We start from the raw sequence: 13,363 nt of genomic DNA on the forward strand, positions 1-13,363 counted from the left end.
TTCCTTGTGTAATAAGTTTTTGTTGAACTTTTTGCATCATTTGTATTGTTGTGTCCAGTCCTCTGTTTTGTACTGTTGTGTGTCATATATGGCATGTTATGTAAATGTTGCATTTGCACTAACTGTTATGCCATGTAAAACAAAGCAAAAGAAAAGTTGGAAAATGATAGTCATTCAATTACAATTTTTAATCAGACATATTTAGTAAACAGCAGAGGTGAAAGTAAGGTGGTGTGGTACGGCGTCCCAGCACAATAAATAGTTTGGGTACGCCGTACCAGTTAAACATGAACCTATCACAATGATTAAAACAAAATGTCAAGAAAATTAGCAAATGGACTTAAACTGGTGGTATAGCCTATGCTCCAATATGCGATGTGGTCAGATGAGAACACTGAAATTTTGCCAAGGTAGAGATGAGTGGCTGACACAGATGCGTGCGGACAACAGTGGATGCTTCAATTCATGGCCTAATGACAATCACCAAATGTCATTAGACTTTTTGGTGTTTTGTGTAACAGATGACTGGAAAGGGTCACCACTGTTTGCAACAAGAGCTCAACTTGGACTGAAATAGGTTCCGGTACTTTTGAGCTAATATTTTATAAGAGGAACAGGAGCTCAAGCAGAACATTTGAAGTACCAGTACTCAGTTCATGTGAGGTCCTGCCCAAGTCAACCACTGGTTTGGAGGCTGGAAATATGTTGAGTGGATGAGCTTGGAGCCCTTTGAAGTGATTGTTTGATAATCAGATAAAAACATAATGACTGGTTGTGTTTATACCACAATACTAGTTAATGCATTTTAAAAGTTATGAAAAATATTCTAGGTCCACAGACATCCTTTTGAATGAATAGTAATTATATGATTAGGCCAATACATTTATTGGGTCTATAGGCACAAGCGTATGTTGGTCCCGTAGTGGGAAGAAATTAATTGTACTTTCACCGCTGGTAAAGTCTTTATATGTACAGTGTGTTCTCTGACAGGCACAACAGTGGCAGTTACAATGAGCCTATCCATCTTTTGATGGACACATTTTATACCTGACCGAGAACTACATGCTCTCCCTCTTGTGAATGTTATTCATGTGTGATTTCAGGGAACTCATCTGATTGAAGCATTTATCGCAATAGTTACAGCGAAACGGTTTCTCGCCAGTGTGAATTCTCTGATGGCGTTTAAGATCACTTGTTGATAAAAAGCATTTACCACACGAAGGACACATGTATGGTTTCTCCCCTGAATGAGTCCTCATGTGACCATTCAGGTGTTCCTTCCTGCTAAAGCTTTTCCCACAAGTGTTACACAGGTACGGTTTCTCTCCAGTGTGAATTCTCTCGTGGAGTTTGAGTTGGCTTTCTTTTGGAAAAGCTTTTTCACACATAGTGCACTGCAGCATTGCCTTCTGTTTGTGACTCTTCATATGCTGCTTAAGGTTTCGCATCTGATGGAAGCTTTTGCCGCAATCGCTGCAGAGATACGCTGGAGGCTCCTCTCCTTCCTCTCCCGTCTCCCCTGTGTGTACCCTCATATGGCTTAGCAAATTACCCTCGTAGTTGAAGCATTTGTTACATTCAACACACCTGTATGGTTCCTCACCTGTGTGAATTCTCTCATGCTTTTTCAAATCGCTCGAATAGATAAAGCATTTCCCGCAGACATCACACTTGTACGGCTGCTCCCCTGTGTGGCTCCTCATGTGGTCTGTCAGTCTAGTGTTGTGGAGGAAGCATTTGCCACATTCATGGCAGCAGTAGGGTTTCCGTGTTGTGTGTATCTTCATGTGCGTTTTCAGACCTCCCTTAAGAGTGAAGCTTTTGTCGCATTCCTTGCAGCTGTATGGTTTCTCACCAGTGTGGATCCGCTGGTGGCGTTTTAAATCACAGTCTGATATAAAGCATTTCTCACATAGAAGGCACCGGAATAATCTCTCTCCTGTATGAGTGCGCATATGCCCAATCAAGTCCGATTTACGGCTGAAACTTTGACTGCAATCGCTGCACACGTATGGTGTCTCTCTATTGTGAGTTTTTAGGTGTTGTCTTAGACCTGCTTTAAATGTGAAACATTTTTCACACATAGGACACTGAAGTCGTTGCCCTGTGTGGCTCCTCATATGCTCTTTTAGTGTTGCCTTCAGACTGTAGCTTTTTCCGCACTCCTGGCAGCTGCATGGTTTCACTCCGGTGTGAATTAGCTGATGGCGTTTTAGAACCACGGCTGATATACAGGATTTCTCACACACAGGACATTTAAATAGGCTCTCCCCTCCTGTGTGGGATCTCATATGCTCTGTCAGGTGTCCCTGGCGTGTGAAGCCTTTGTCACACTCAAAACATTGATAAGGTTTCTCTCCATTGTGAGTCTTCATATGCCTGACCAGAGCTCCCTTGCCTTTGAAGGACCTGGAGCATTCTTTGCACTTATATGGCTTTTCATCTTTCTGATGAATTTTCCGGTGATTTCCTAAATGGCTTCTGCTAATGAAGCATTGACTGCACACAGGGCATTTGTATGGTGTCACTCCTGTGTGAGTGTTTATATGCCTGTCCAGGATTTCCTTGTGGTTGAATGATTTGCCACATTCAGTACAGCTGTATGGTTTCTCACCGATGTGAATAATTCTCTGATGTATTTTTAACTGGCCTGCCCTGGTGAAGCTTTTCCTGCACACAGTACACATGTGTAACCGCTTCTCTGTGTGAGCCCTCAACGGTGCTTTCAGCTCACTGGTTATCTTGGCCTCAGTGCAGACTTTAGAGTCTGGATGTAGACCAAGTTCAGAGAGGGGCTGAGAGTCAATGATTGGTTCTGATACTCCGTAGTCCTCTCCATCATCAGGTTCTGTTTTGATTCCAACAGTGGTGTTGGTGGGTAGAGGGTCCCTTTCACTGTCCTGATCACAGTCACGTTCCACATAGGGAGGAGGAAATATAAACTGTGTGACCTCTGTGGTATCCTGACTGGCCTTGAGTTCCTCCTGTTGCTCTGTAATCAATGTGTGCTCTGTCTCCTCCTGCACCCGACTGGGGCTCCACTCCTGCTCACAGTGTGGTTGTTGATGCTGCTTAGGTGGAATCTCCCGAGTTAGCTGCTGGGGGTCTGGGGAGAAGGATGGGAAATAAGGTTCTACACATTCGATAAATAACTCAAACACAATTCACATCAATTCAAGTTGGCTACCTTCACAATTATTTAGGCCCATGCCCAGCTTCTTAACCTGGGGAAATACAGTTTGTTTGAGCTAACATTCCACTCCTTGTCATGCACATTTTGGGGGGCAATGACACCGAATACAAGGATTGGAATGTTAGCAGCAACAACAAAAAAACAGGTTATGACTCAGGCATTCTGGAGTGGCAAAGAGTGACATCATCGCTTTAAGACTGTCAGTCTACCGCCCTTCTACTACTGCGACGAATGCAACTGTGGATTAATATGTGCATTAGCAGTCATCTGTATTATTTTAATCGTTATGCTGTTTACTAGTCACAAACCTGCTCCCAAATCCAGAAGAATCCTCCGCAGACGACCATTCTCCTGCTTTGAGCTGGATATCTCTTCCAAGTACTCTATTATCGTCTTTTCCACTATCCTGAATATATCAACTGCCGCTGATTTTAATCGGTCATGGTACTCGGTTTTATTTTCTCCAAATAGCTCAACTGCTGCCGTTGTTAACCGTTCGGTGATAAACAGATTCAACAGCTGTATTTTGGACATTTTGAGAAAATATTAACGCTTTAACAACTTAAATTAAACCTAAAGATACTCGTCAACTTCTAACCACCTTAGCATTTTTCATGCCGAAATTCCGAGCTTGCAAAGATTTCCGGCTTCGAAAAGATGTTGACACTTTGAGGACCGAATGACATTCAAGCAAAGGCGGGAACAATACACAGCTAGCCAATCATGTTTCTCATGACGTTCAGAATCACGTGTAAGTGCTTCTATCGATTGCTTACGCGTTCCAGAAACCAGGAAGTGACTTGATTTACGGGCGCACATTGAGTAGGTTGAACAAATTCAAATGAATCGTCTCGTTTAGTCGTATCTACTTGTCTTCCTACAAACATCTATTCAAAATGAACATATCAGAAAATGGAGCAGTAGGCGATGCCATTACAGTGCACGATATCCCAGAGAAGATTCTGGAGCAAACGGTTCACTTTCACGTCATGAAGTTCAATGTTTTTTTATCTCCTTTGGTTCGGCTCGAACCCCGTCTTGTCCAACTTGGTTGTTTCAATGGAAAGTACATTTGTGAGTAGCCTACTGTACAACAAATACACGGTTACAAAGCAGACTAGCTAACAGAGATTGGAAGCTAGCTAGCTTCACTGTGTAATGTTTCTAGCTAGCTACGTTAAAGGTATTATATCAGGTGTGTGTGTATTCAGGATTCGATGCCGCTGTCTACCTTAGTCCTGGAGGACCCATCTGAAACCACCCAGAATTCACTGGCGCAGAAATTGAGTAAGCACCCCTTTCTTCATCTTCCTGTCAATATCCTATCTCTCAGAAGATTGGCTGTATCCTCCACAGACTGTGAAGGGATTGTCCAGCTTCATTCTATCATGATGGTGCTGTCAAGACAACTGGGAATTTGGGAGAAAAAAATCATCAGGTCAGAAAGTCGGAGCTCTATAAAGACGGAGCTATATCGGTCCGCAAATACAGGACAACAAAATATATATTTTTGTATTAACTGTTTTTTTCTTCTTCAGATTTTCCAGGTGGTGCTGCAGCACCTCTACTTCCCGAGGCTATGGTCGGACCTCGTTTTTTTCTGAATTCGCAGTTGTCTTGAACTCACTGAAGTTGGAATCAGTTCCCAGTTGTTTTGAACGGCAGCATAAGACAGGCCACATATTTACACACACACAAACTTATCCAAGATGCCACAACATTGTGCTTACGGTCAAATTTGTCTAACAATCAATTATACATTGATTTATACTGAACAAAAAAATAAACTCAACATGCAACAATTTTACTGAGTTACAGTTCATATAAGGAAGTCAGTCAATTTAAATAAATAAATGAGGCCCTAATCTATGGATGGGAGGGCATAGGCCCACCCACTGGGGAGCCAGGCCCAGCCATCTGAATGAGTTTCTCCCCACAAAAGGGCTTTAATACCTAAATAAATACTCCTCAGTTTCTTCAGGTGGCTAGTCTCAGACGATTTTGCAGGTGAAGAAGCTGGTTGTGGAGGTCCAGGGATGGGGTGGTTACATGTGGTCTGTGGTTGTGACGCTGGTTGGACGTACTGCCAAATTCTCTAAACGTTGGTAGAGAAATTAACCTTCAATTCTCTGGCAAGACTCTGGTGGACATTCATGCAGTCAGCATGCCAATTGCGCACTCCCTCAACTTGAGACATCTGTGGCATTGTGTTGTGTGACAAAACTGCACATTTTCGAGTAGCTTTTTATTCTCACCAGTAGAAGTTGCACCTGTGTAATGATCATGCTGTTTAATCAGCTTCCTGATTAAATCCATCCACCTGACCGGTGTGGCATATCTTGGCAAAGGAAAAATGCTCACTAACAGGGATGTAAACAAATTAGTACACAACATTTGAGAAGCTTTTATGTGTATTGAACATTTGTGGATCTTTAATTTCAGCTCATGAAACATGGGACCAACACTTTACATGTTGCGTTTATATTTTTCTTCACTATAGTTGCTATATGTTATTCAGAATCAGAACATTTACAGAAAGCTAGACACTTAAACCACTAACCAGTATGATTCTCTTTTGTTGGTGTCAGCTTACACGATTTGAAACATCACTAACTAACTCGTCACTAATCCAGCTGTCCTCCTTATCCTTTGTTTTCCAGCTACGAGGACCAAGAAACGGGTGTTTGTGAGCTACAATCTGCCCATGACCGACTCCAACCTGTCTCTGCTGGTGGAGAATAGGATAAAGAAGGAGATGGAAGTTCACATGGATACATTTATCTTTCCCCCATTTATATTGACTTTTTACCAAAATAATACAATGGAGAGAACAACATTACCTACCTGTCTAGACTGTTTGTCACTTGCTGTTTTAGCACTTGCTTGAGATCTAACCAGAGACTGTCTCTGTTTAGAGGCTGCAGACACACATTTCCTGTGCCCACTGCCCACCTACAAACTTAGACATCACATGTATCACCTCGATAGTGTTCATTTATTGACAAACAAAACATTAAGTGGTTTATTATCAAAACAACATTTATGGTTTTAATATGTACAAGTGCATCATATAAAAAAACTTTTAGAAAATATTAGTGGTTGACAATCACTCATGGAATTTCATTTATTTTACCACAATATTTCATTGATAAACTACTAAATAAACAATACAAGGTGTCCACTGTCAAAATATGTGCCATTTGCATCAACTATGGTTCATGGTAGAAATCTATAGAGTATACTTGGCCTTTAAGGTCCTCTATGTACATTGTGTGACAAATTGTCCTATGAAAATAATTGATGTGCCTAGTACATGAGATATGATAGTCCATACATCATGGATCATTAACTAGATTCAGCAGCGGCTGATTTATTTTGGTTGAGTGGATGGTCAGGGGGCCAGGTCATACTTAAAAATCATTTGTATACTGCAAATTGACAAAGAAGCCCAAATAGATATATTTGACGAAAACAAATAATTTCAAACCTTGTTTACATTTGTATACGGTCACATATCTCTTATGCGTGGGAATACTTTGGAACAGACTTCCAAAATTAAAATCAGTTGGAGCTCATTTGCTGGTGTTTCTACGGTCTTTTCAGAAAACTTGGGGAGCCAAATAAAATCACCGGAGGTCGCCAATGTAAGGTGTGTATTAATAATTTGTATGTTAGAGTAGAGTTTGTATACAAACATACCCTTTAAGTCACAGCTGTTCTAACTAGATCACACTATTGTACTAACCTAATAAAGTAGACACTAACCATTTCAAAACCCTGATAGACATTGTGCTTCGTGGCATGGCCAGCCATTATTTAACCGTGCTAAAGAGACGGGTTGAACCAAGTCCTAAAAACACCTATATACTAACATTATTTACCACAGTGTTGAGAACAGGGACAGGAAAGGTCAGAATTAGCTCAATTAAAGGTATTTCAAGCAACAAGAATGCCCTTGGCAACATGACAAAAATAAATACTGAATTACTGAACGATTCTTTCAAAGTAAGAACGATTCTTTCAAAGTATGATAAAGCCATTCAGAAACATATGTTTCATAGTGGAGACAGGCTCAATCTCAAATTGTACCCTATTCCCTATGTAGTGCACTACTTTTGACCAAGTAGTGCACTATGTAGTAAATAGGGTGCTATTTGGGACATATTCCTCACATACTAGTAACTAACTAGTATTGTCCACTCAACACCATAGAATACGGAAATAAAAACACCATGAAAAGGTCAAGTTCAAATCCTTTTCCATCACAGTTTTTAGGTTTCCGACTGTCACTCACAGCATTGTGTTGACAACCATCATTCACCAACATTACATGGGGGAAGCAATACTCTGTTTTCTAAAGTCCTCATAGTGATTCCACTCCTACTAAGCATAAAGTGCCAACTTGGACTTTTGACGGGGGTGGGAGGCACAAATTCATAAATAAACCCATCAAGTAGGCAACAGTATATAGGCCTACCCTTTTATTCAATTTAGAGCGCAGCAGTTTCACCTAAAACCAGTTTGCTGACAAATATTGTATTACATTTGATTTAACTTTGAATTTTAGTGCAAAAAAAAATAAGTAGAGGGAAATTAAATGCATAGAGCACACATCACTGTTGAAAGCCATGACGTTTCAAATGAAATATAGAATACAGTGTCTGTTCTGCTGCTCTATATATTTGTCTCTATGCGGTTTGAGTACACTACTCTGCTGATAACTTACAGACACCATGACATCCCTCCTCAGCATGGAACCATGCTGCTCATTCTACACACTGACAACACTTGGCAACAACTACCCTATGGGCACTAATGCATGTAAGTCATTGTAATGAGTTTCAGTTAATTGCAAAGACATACTTTCCCATATTTTGTTCCAAGATTCTGTTCTATTGCAGGCCCTCAAAGTCTTACTAAATCATATTGAGCGTCCAAAATAGTACCCTATTCCCTATAGATAGGCCTCAGGTCATGAGTAGTGCACTATGCAGGCCCTGGTCAAAATCAGTACACTATATAGGGAATATGGTGACATTTAGGACGCAGAGAATCACTACTCTACAGGCTAACCCATCACCATATTACATTACGACCCATTTAAATCCAACCATTGATGCCCTCCTGGGGCATCTGAATAGTCATTCGTTTTTTCTTTTGTCCAAATCTTGGATGTCCATGATTGGGGAAGCTCGATTTCCCCTTTTCAGACTAACACAACGTGGAGAGATCGCATCATGAGTCTAATGAGAGGGATAATTTGTTCATTAAACACACCAGAATGGGAATGTTTTAAAATGAAAGAGTTCCTCATGGAAGAATCTGACAAGCGGAATTATTCCATGTTCTCCTGACTGCATGATCACATCAGACCAGGCCAGTCATGACAGTGACCAGGAGTGGGACAGTTTATTTGGGACAGTTCCTGCCATCCATACATCACAGTCTCGTCCTATCCTCTGTCTGTGTGTGTCAGAGAGGAGTGTGTGTTTGCTGCTACGACGACCCTCCCATCCCATTTGACACCATAATATTACTGATCACCCCCCCTCCGGTAACATACAATGTCGGCACTGCTGCAAGAGCAGTAGCCGCTGCTGTTGTGGCGCCCCCGGTGGCCGTAAGATGCCGCGGCGTGTCGTGGACCCGGGAGTATAAGTCTCTATCCCCAGGCTTGGTGAGAAGGAGGTGCTGCTCTCCAGGCCGGTGGGTGAGGAGGGGCTGGCGAGTGTAGCTCTCCCCGTCCGCGAGGCTCTCTGGCAGGGGCTGGTTGCGCGGCTCGGGCAGCAGTAGGAGACAGATGATGCACAGCAGGGTGCAGGCAGCGAAGATCATGTGATGCAGGAAGTAGCCCTTCTGGTTGTGGAGCTCCATGATGGGGGCTGTCAGCATGCCGAAACCAGCACTGGCCAGGACCAGGCCTAGACTACCACCCCTGGGGGAGGAAGAGAGACAGAGGGAGAGTCAGTTTTACACTTAATTTCCTGCAATTCTACACAGTTTACTATACTACTATCTCTGGGCCGCCAGTTGCCCGTCCCTGATCTACATTCTAGAACAGCAGTCTCTGACAAATTGCATTTATATGACACATACAGACTACACCAAATGATGGCACTAGTAGGCCACTCTAACACAAACCTAAAACTTGGTGAGTAGCAGTGGAGGCTGCTGAGGGGAGGATGGCTCATAATAGCTGGAAGGGGCGAATGGAATGGTGTCCATGTGTTTGATGTTGTTGTTGATACCTTTCCACATGTTACGCTCCAGCCATTACCACAAGCCCGTCCTCCCAATGAAGGTTCCACCAACCTCCTGTAGTGTGTAGTTATAGGAATCAAATAACTAGGTGTGTGTGGGTGCAGTCAGAGCATACATAGGTGTGTGTGTGTTACCTGATGACGGTGGGAGTGATCTCAGCGCAGAAGAAGATGCTGAGGGTGCTGACGGCATGAGAGGAGAACATTCCAATGATGGAGAACGCCACAGAGAACTTCCTGTTTAGCGTGTCCCTCAGAACTAACCATACAAGAGGAGGAGGGACACGAGAGGAGGTGAGACACATACATCATAAGTATAAACATTTCACTTAATAAAAACCAAACACAGTGGTGTACTGACTAGCCATTCATTTTATTTAATGACTGTTTTGTATATTCTACAACACAAAATCAACAGATGGAGCCTGAGGCTGGCCTGTAGAGCACCTGACCGGCATATACTCTTAGAAAAATGGTTCCAAAAACAGTTATTTGGTTGTCCCAATAGGTCAACCCTTTTTGGTTCTAAGTAGAACCCCCTTTTTTTTAACCTTTATTTAACTAGGCAAGTCAGTTAAGAACTAATTCCTTTTTACATTGACAGCCTAGGAACAGTGTGTTAACAGCTTTGTTCAGGGGCAGAAAGACAGATTTTTACCTTGTCTGCTCGGGGATTCAATCTAGCAACCTTTCAGTTACTGTCCCAACGCTCTAACCACTAGGCTACCTGCCTCCCCAGGTTAAAAGGGTTATACCTGGAACCTAAAGGGTTGTACCTGGAACCTAAAGGGTTGTACCTGGAACCTAAAGGGTTTACCCTGGAACCTAAAGGGTTATACATGGAAACAAAAGGGTTATACCTGGAACCTAAAGGGTTAAAACTGGAACCGAAAGGGTTTAACCTGGAACCTAAAGGGTTTAACCTGGAACCTAAAGGGTTTAACCTGGAACCTAAAGGGTTATACCTGGAACCTAAAGGGTTTAACCTGGAACCTAAAGGGTTTAACCTGGAACCTAAAGGGTTTAACCTGGAACCTAAAGGGTTATTTCTGGAACCTAAAGGGTTATACCTGGAACCTAAAGGGCTTAACCTAGAACCTAAAGGGCTTAACCTAGAACCTAAAGGGTTATACCTGGAACCTAAAGGGTTATACCTGGAACCAATGAGTGCATTCTTCCAATCAGTATGATTGTATAAAGTCAAACTGTACCTGTGTCATGGCGAAGGCTGTACTTGCCAATCACTATATTCAAACAAAGGCCAGGGTAGGGGGAATAAAAATAGAGAAAATTAGCATGAGCATAGCCATTAGAAGAGCTCATTATTTGTCTGACAGATACTGTTGATCTGATATAATGACTGAAGAACAGAGGTAATGATGCAGAAAGTGACATTCTCCTAGTAATGACTTCTCTGAAGCACTGTAAGTCCATTATCTGAGTATGACACTTGTCTATGACAAATTATAATTATAATGGGATGATTTTGCTTTGTGTTTACCCATGTAAAGAGCTATTTGTGAATGAAGAATTATGAGGGGGATGCCTGCATTGGTCACTTGTTAAAACATCTGACAAAACATGGGCTTTCATAAACTGAAGGTTGACCTAAATGTTTACTTCATAGAGATAAGATGTATATATCTGTGTTTCATTTGTGTGTGTGTGCATAACACGTGTGTGTCTCCAACTCACAGTTGAGCAGACCCAGCTGCAACAGTGATGCCAGGGCGGTGATGATCATGAAGGTGAGCAGTCCGCCCCGACGACCCATGAATGCCACGGCCGGGCACAGCGCCAGGCACGTCGCTACGGCGATGCCAGCCATAGTGTAGTAGTCAGCGTGAAACATGGCCGACACAGGAGCCTCCGGGTCCATCATACTGCGGGCAAAACAGTGGTGGATACCGTACCCAGTCAACCTGAGGAAAGAGAGATATGTAGGTGAGTTGGACTCTCTGGCAGAAGGGTATTCTCTCCTGGTCTAGGTGAGCTGGACTCTCTGGCAGAAGGGTATTCTCTCCTGGTCTAGGTGAGTTGGACTCTCTGGCAGAAGGGTATTCTCTCCTGGTCTAGGTGAGCTGGACTCTCTGGCAGAAGGGTATTCTCTCCTGGTCTAGGTGAGTTGGACTCTCTGGCAGAAGGGTATTCTCTCCTGGTCTAGGTGAGCTGGACTCTCTGACAGAAGGGTATTCTCTCCTGGTCTAGGTGAGCTGGACTCTCTGGCAGGACTCTCTGGCAGAAGGGTATTCTCTCCTGGCTGGACTCTCTGGCAGAAGGGTATTCTCTCCTGGTCTAGGTGAGCTGAACTCTCTGGACTCTCTGGTCTAGGTGAGTTGGACTCTCTGGCAGAAGGGTATTCTCTCCTGGTCTAGGTGAGCTGGACTCTCTGGCAGAAGGGTATTCTCTCCTGGTCTAGGTGAGCTGGACTCTCTGGCAGAAGGGTATTCTCTCCTGGTCTAGGTGAGTTGGACTCTCTGGCAGAAGGGTATTCTCTCCTGGTCTGAGCTGTGGCAGAAGGGTAGTCTGGACTCTCTGGCAGAAGGGTATTCTCTCTAGGTGAGCTGACTCTCTGGCAGAAGGGTATTCTCTCCTGGTCTGGAAGGGTATTCTCTCCTGGTCTGAGCTGGACTCTCTAGGTGAGCTGGACTCTCTGGCAGAAGGGTACTCTCTGGTCTAGGTGAGCTGGACTCTCTGGCAAGGGTATTCTCTCCTGGTCTGAGGTGAGCTGGACTCTCTGGCAGAAGGGTATTCTCTCCTGGTCTAGCTGGTGAGCTGGACTCTCTGGCAGAAGGGTATTCTCTCCTGGTCTAGGTGAGTTGGACTCTCTGGCAGAAGGGTATTCTCTCCTGGTCTAGGTATTCTCTCCTGGAGGTTGGACTCTCTGGCAGAAGGGTATTCTCTCCTGGTCTAGGTGAGCTGGACTCTCTGGCAGAAGGGTATTCTCTCCTGGTCTAGGTGCTGGACTCTCTGGCAGAAGGGTATTCTCTCCTGGTCTAGGTGAGCTGGACTCTCTGGCAGAAGGGAAGTGAGCTACTCTCTCTCTCTGGTCTAGGTGAGTTGGACTCTCTGGTCAGAAGGGTATTCTCTCCTGGTCTAGGTGAGCTGGACTCTCTGGCAGAAGGGTATTCTCTCCTGGCAGAAGGGTCTCTCCTGGTCTAGGTGAGTTGGACTCTCTGGCGGAAGGGTATTCTCTCCTGGTCCAGGTGAGTTGGACTCTCTGGCGGAAGGGTATTCTCTCCTGGTCCAGGTGAGTTGGACTCTCTGGCGGAAGGGTATTCTCTCCTGGTCTAGGTGAGCTGGACTCTCTGACAGAAGGGTATTCTCTCCTGGTCTAGGTGAGCTGGACTCTCTGACAGAAGGGTATTCTCTCCTGGTCTAATCTCTCCTGGTCTAATGGTTAAGACATTGCCCACTGGGCAAAGACGTCAATTTAATATCTATTTCACGTTGGTTGGAACAACGTTGATATAACCAGCCACAAACTGTACCGGCACACCACCATGTCATAGCCACAAAGTGTACCAGCAAACAGCCTTGTCATAGCCACAAACTATACCGGCAAACAGCCTTGTCATAGCCACAAACTATACCGGCAAACAGCCTTGTCATAGCCACAAACTATATACCTGCAAACAGCCTTTTCATAGCCACAATGGCTATTTTATTTATTTATTTATTTTAAAATTCCCAGTTTTTCTCCCCAATTTCGTGGTATCCAATTGTTTTAGTAGCTACTATCTTGCCTCATCGCTACAACTCCCGTACGGGCTCGGGAGAGACGTCCTCCGATACACAACCCAACCAAGCCGCACTGCTTCTTAACACAGCGCTCATCCAACCCGGAAGCCAGCCGCACCAATGTGTCGGAGGAAACACTGTGCACCTGGCAACCTTGGTTAGCACACAC

The 13,363-nt window shown here is 43.8% G+C and overlaps 2 protein-coding genes and 1 long non-coding RNA gene across 3 annotated transcripts in view; 1 reads left to right on the plus strand and 2 right to left on the minus strand.

The window, feature by feature from the left end:
* Positions 1-169: 169 nt before the first annotated feature.
* On the minus strand, positions 170-3,850 carry LOC115108608 (oocyte zinc finger protein XlCOF6-like). Its single transcript, XM_029633154.2, has 2 exons — positions 3,502-3,850; positions 170-3,106 (listed from the first exon to the last, which is right to left on the minus strand). Exons 1-2 carry the CDS (start codon positions 3,725-3,727, stop codon positions 1,059-1,061), a joined length of 2,274 nt encoding a protein of 757 aa, XP_029489014.1. The 5' UTR covers positions 3,728-3,850; the 3' UTR covers positions 170-1,058.
* A 241-nt stretch (positions 3,851-4,091) lies between these two features.
* Positions 4,092-6,032, plus strand: LOC115108611 (uncharacterized). Its single transcript, XR_003860365.2, has 2 exons — positions 4,092-4,267; positions 4,405-6,032. It is a non-coding gene; the product is annotated as an uncharacterized LOC115108611 (long non-coding RNA).
* The window catches only part of LOC115108609 (solute carrier family 22 member 23-like), a 44,780-nt gene continuing 37,355 nt past the window's right edge, over positions 5,939-13,363 (minus strand). The window contains exons 8-11 of the mRNA XM_065009175.1: positions 11,149-11,375; positions 10,665-10,697; positions 9,589-9,712; positions 5,939-9,128 (exon numbers count right to left, since the gene is read on the minus strand). Of these exons, the coding sequence (XP_064865247.1) occupies positions 8,690-9,128; positions 9,589-9,712; positions 10,665-10,697; positions 11,149-11,375 (823 nt within the window). The 3' untranslated portion in view covers positions 5,939-8,689. The remainder of the gene's footprint in view (positions 9,129-9,588; positions 9,713-10,664; positions 10,698-11,148; positions 11,376-13,363) is intronic.

This window comes from Oncorhynchus nerka, linkage group LG24 (assembly GCF_034236695.1).
Source record: "Oncorhynchus nerka isolate Pitt River linkage group LG24, Oner_Uvic_2.0, whole genome shotgun sequence".
Taxonomy (NCBI): Eukaryota; Metazoa; Chordata; class Actinopteri; order Salmoniformes; family Salmonidae; genus Oncorhynchus; species Oncorhynchus nerka.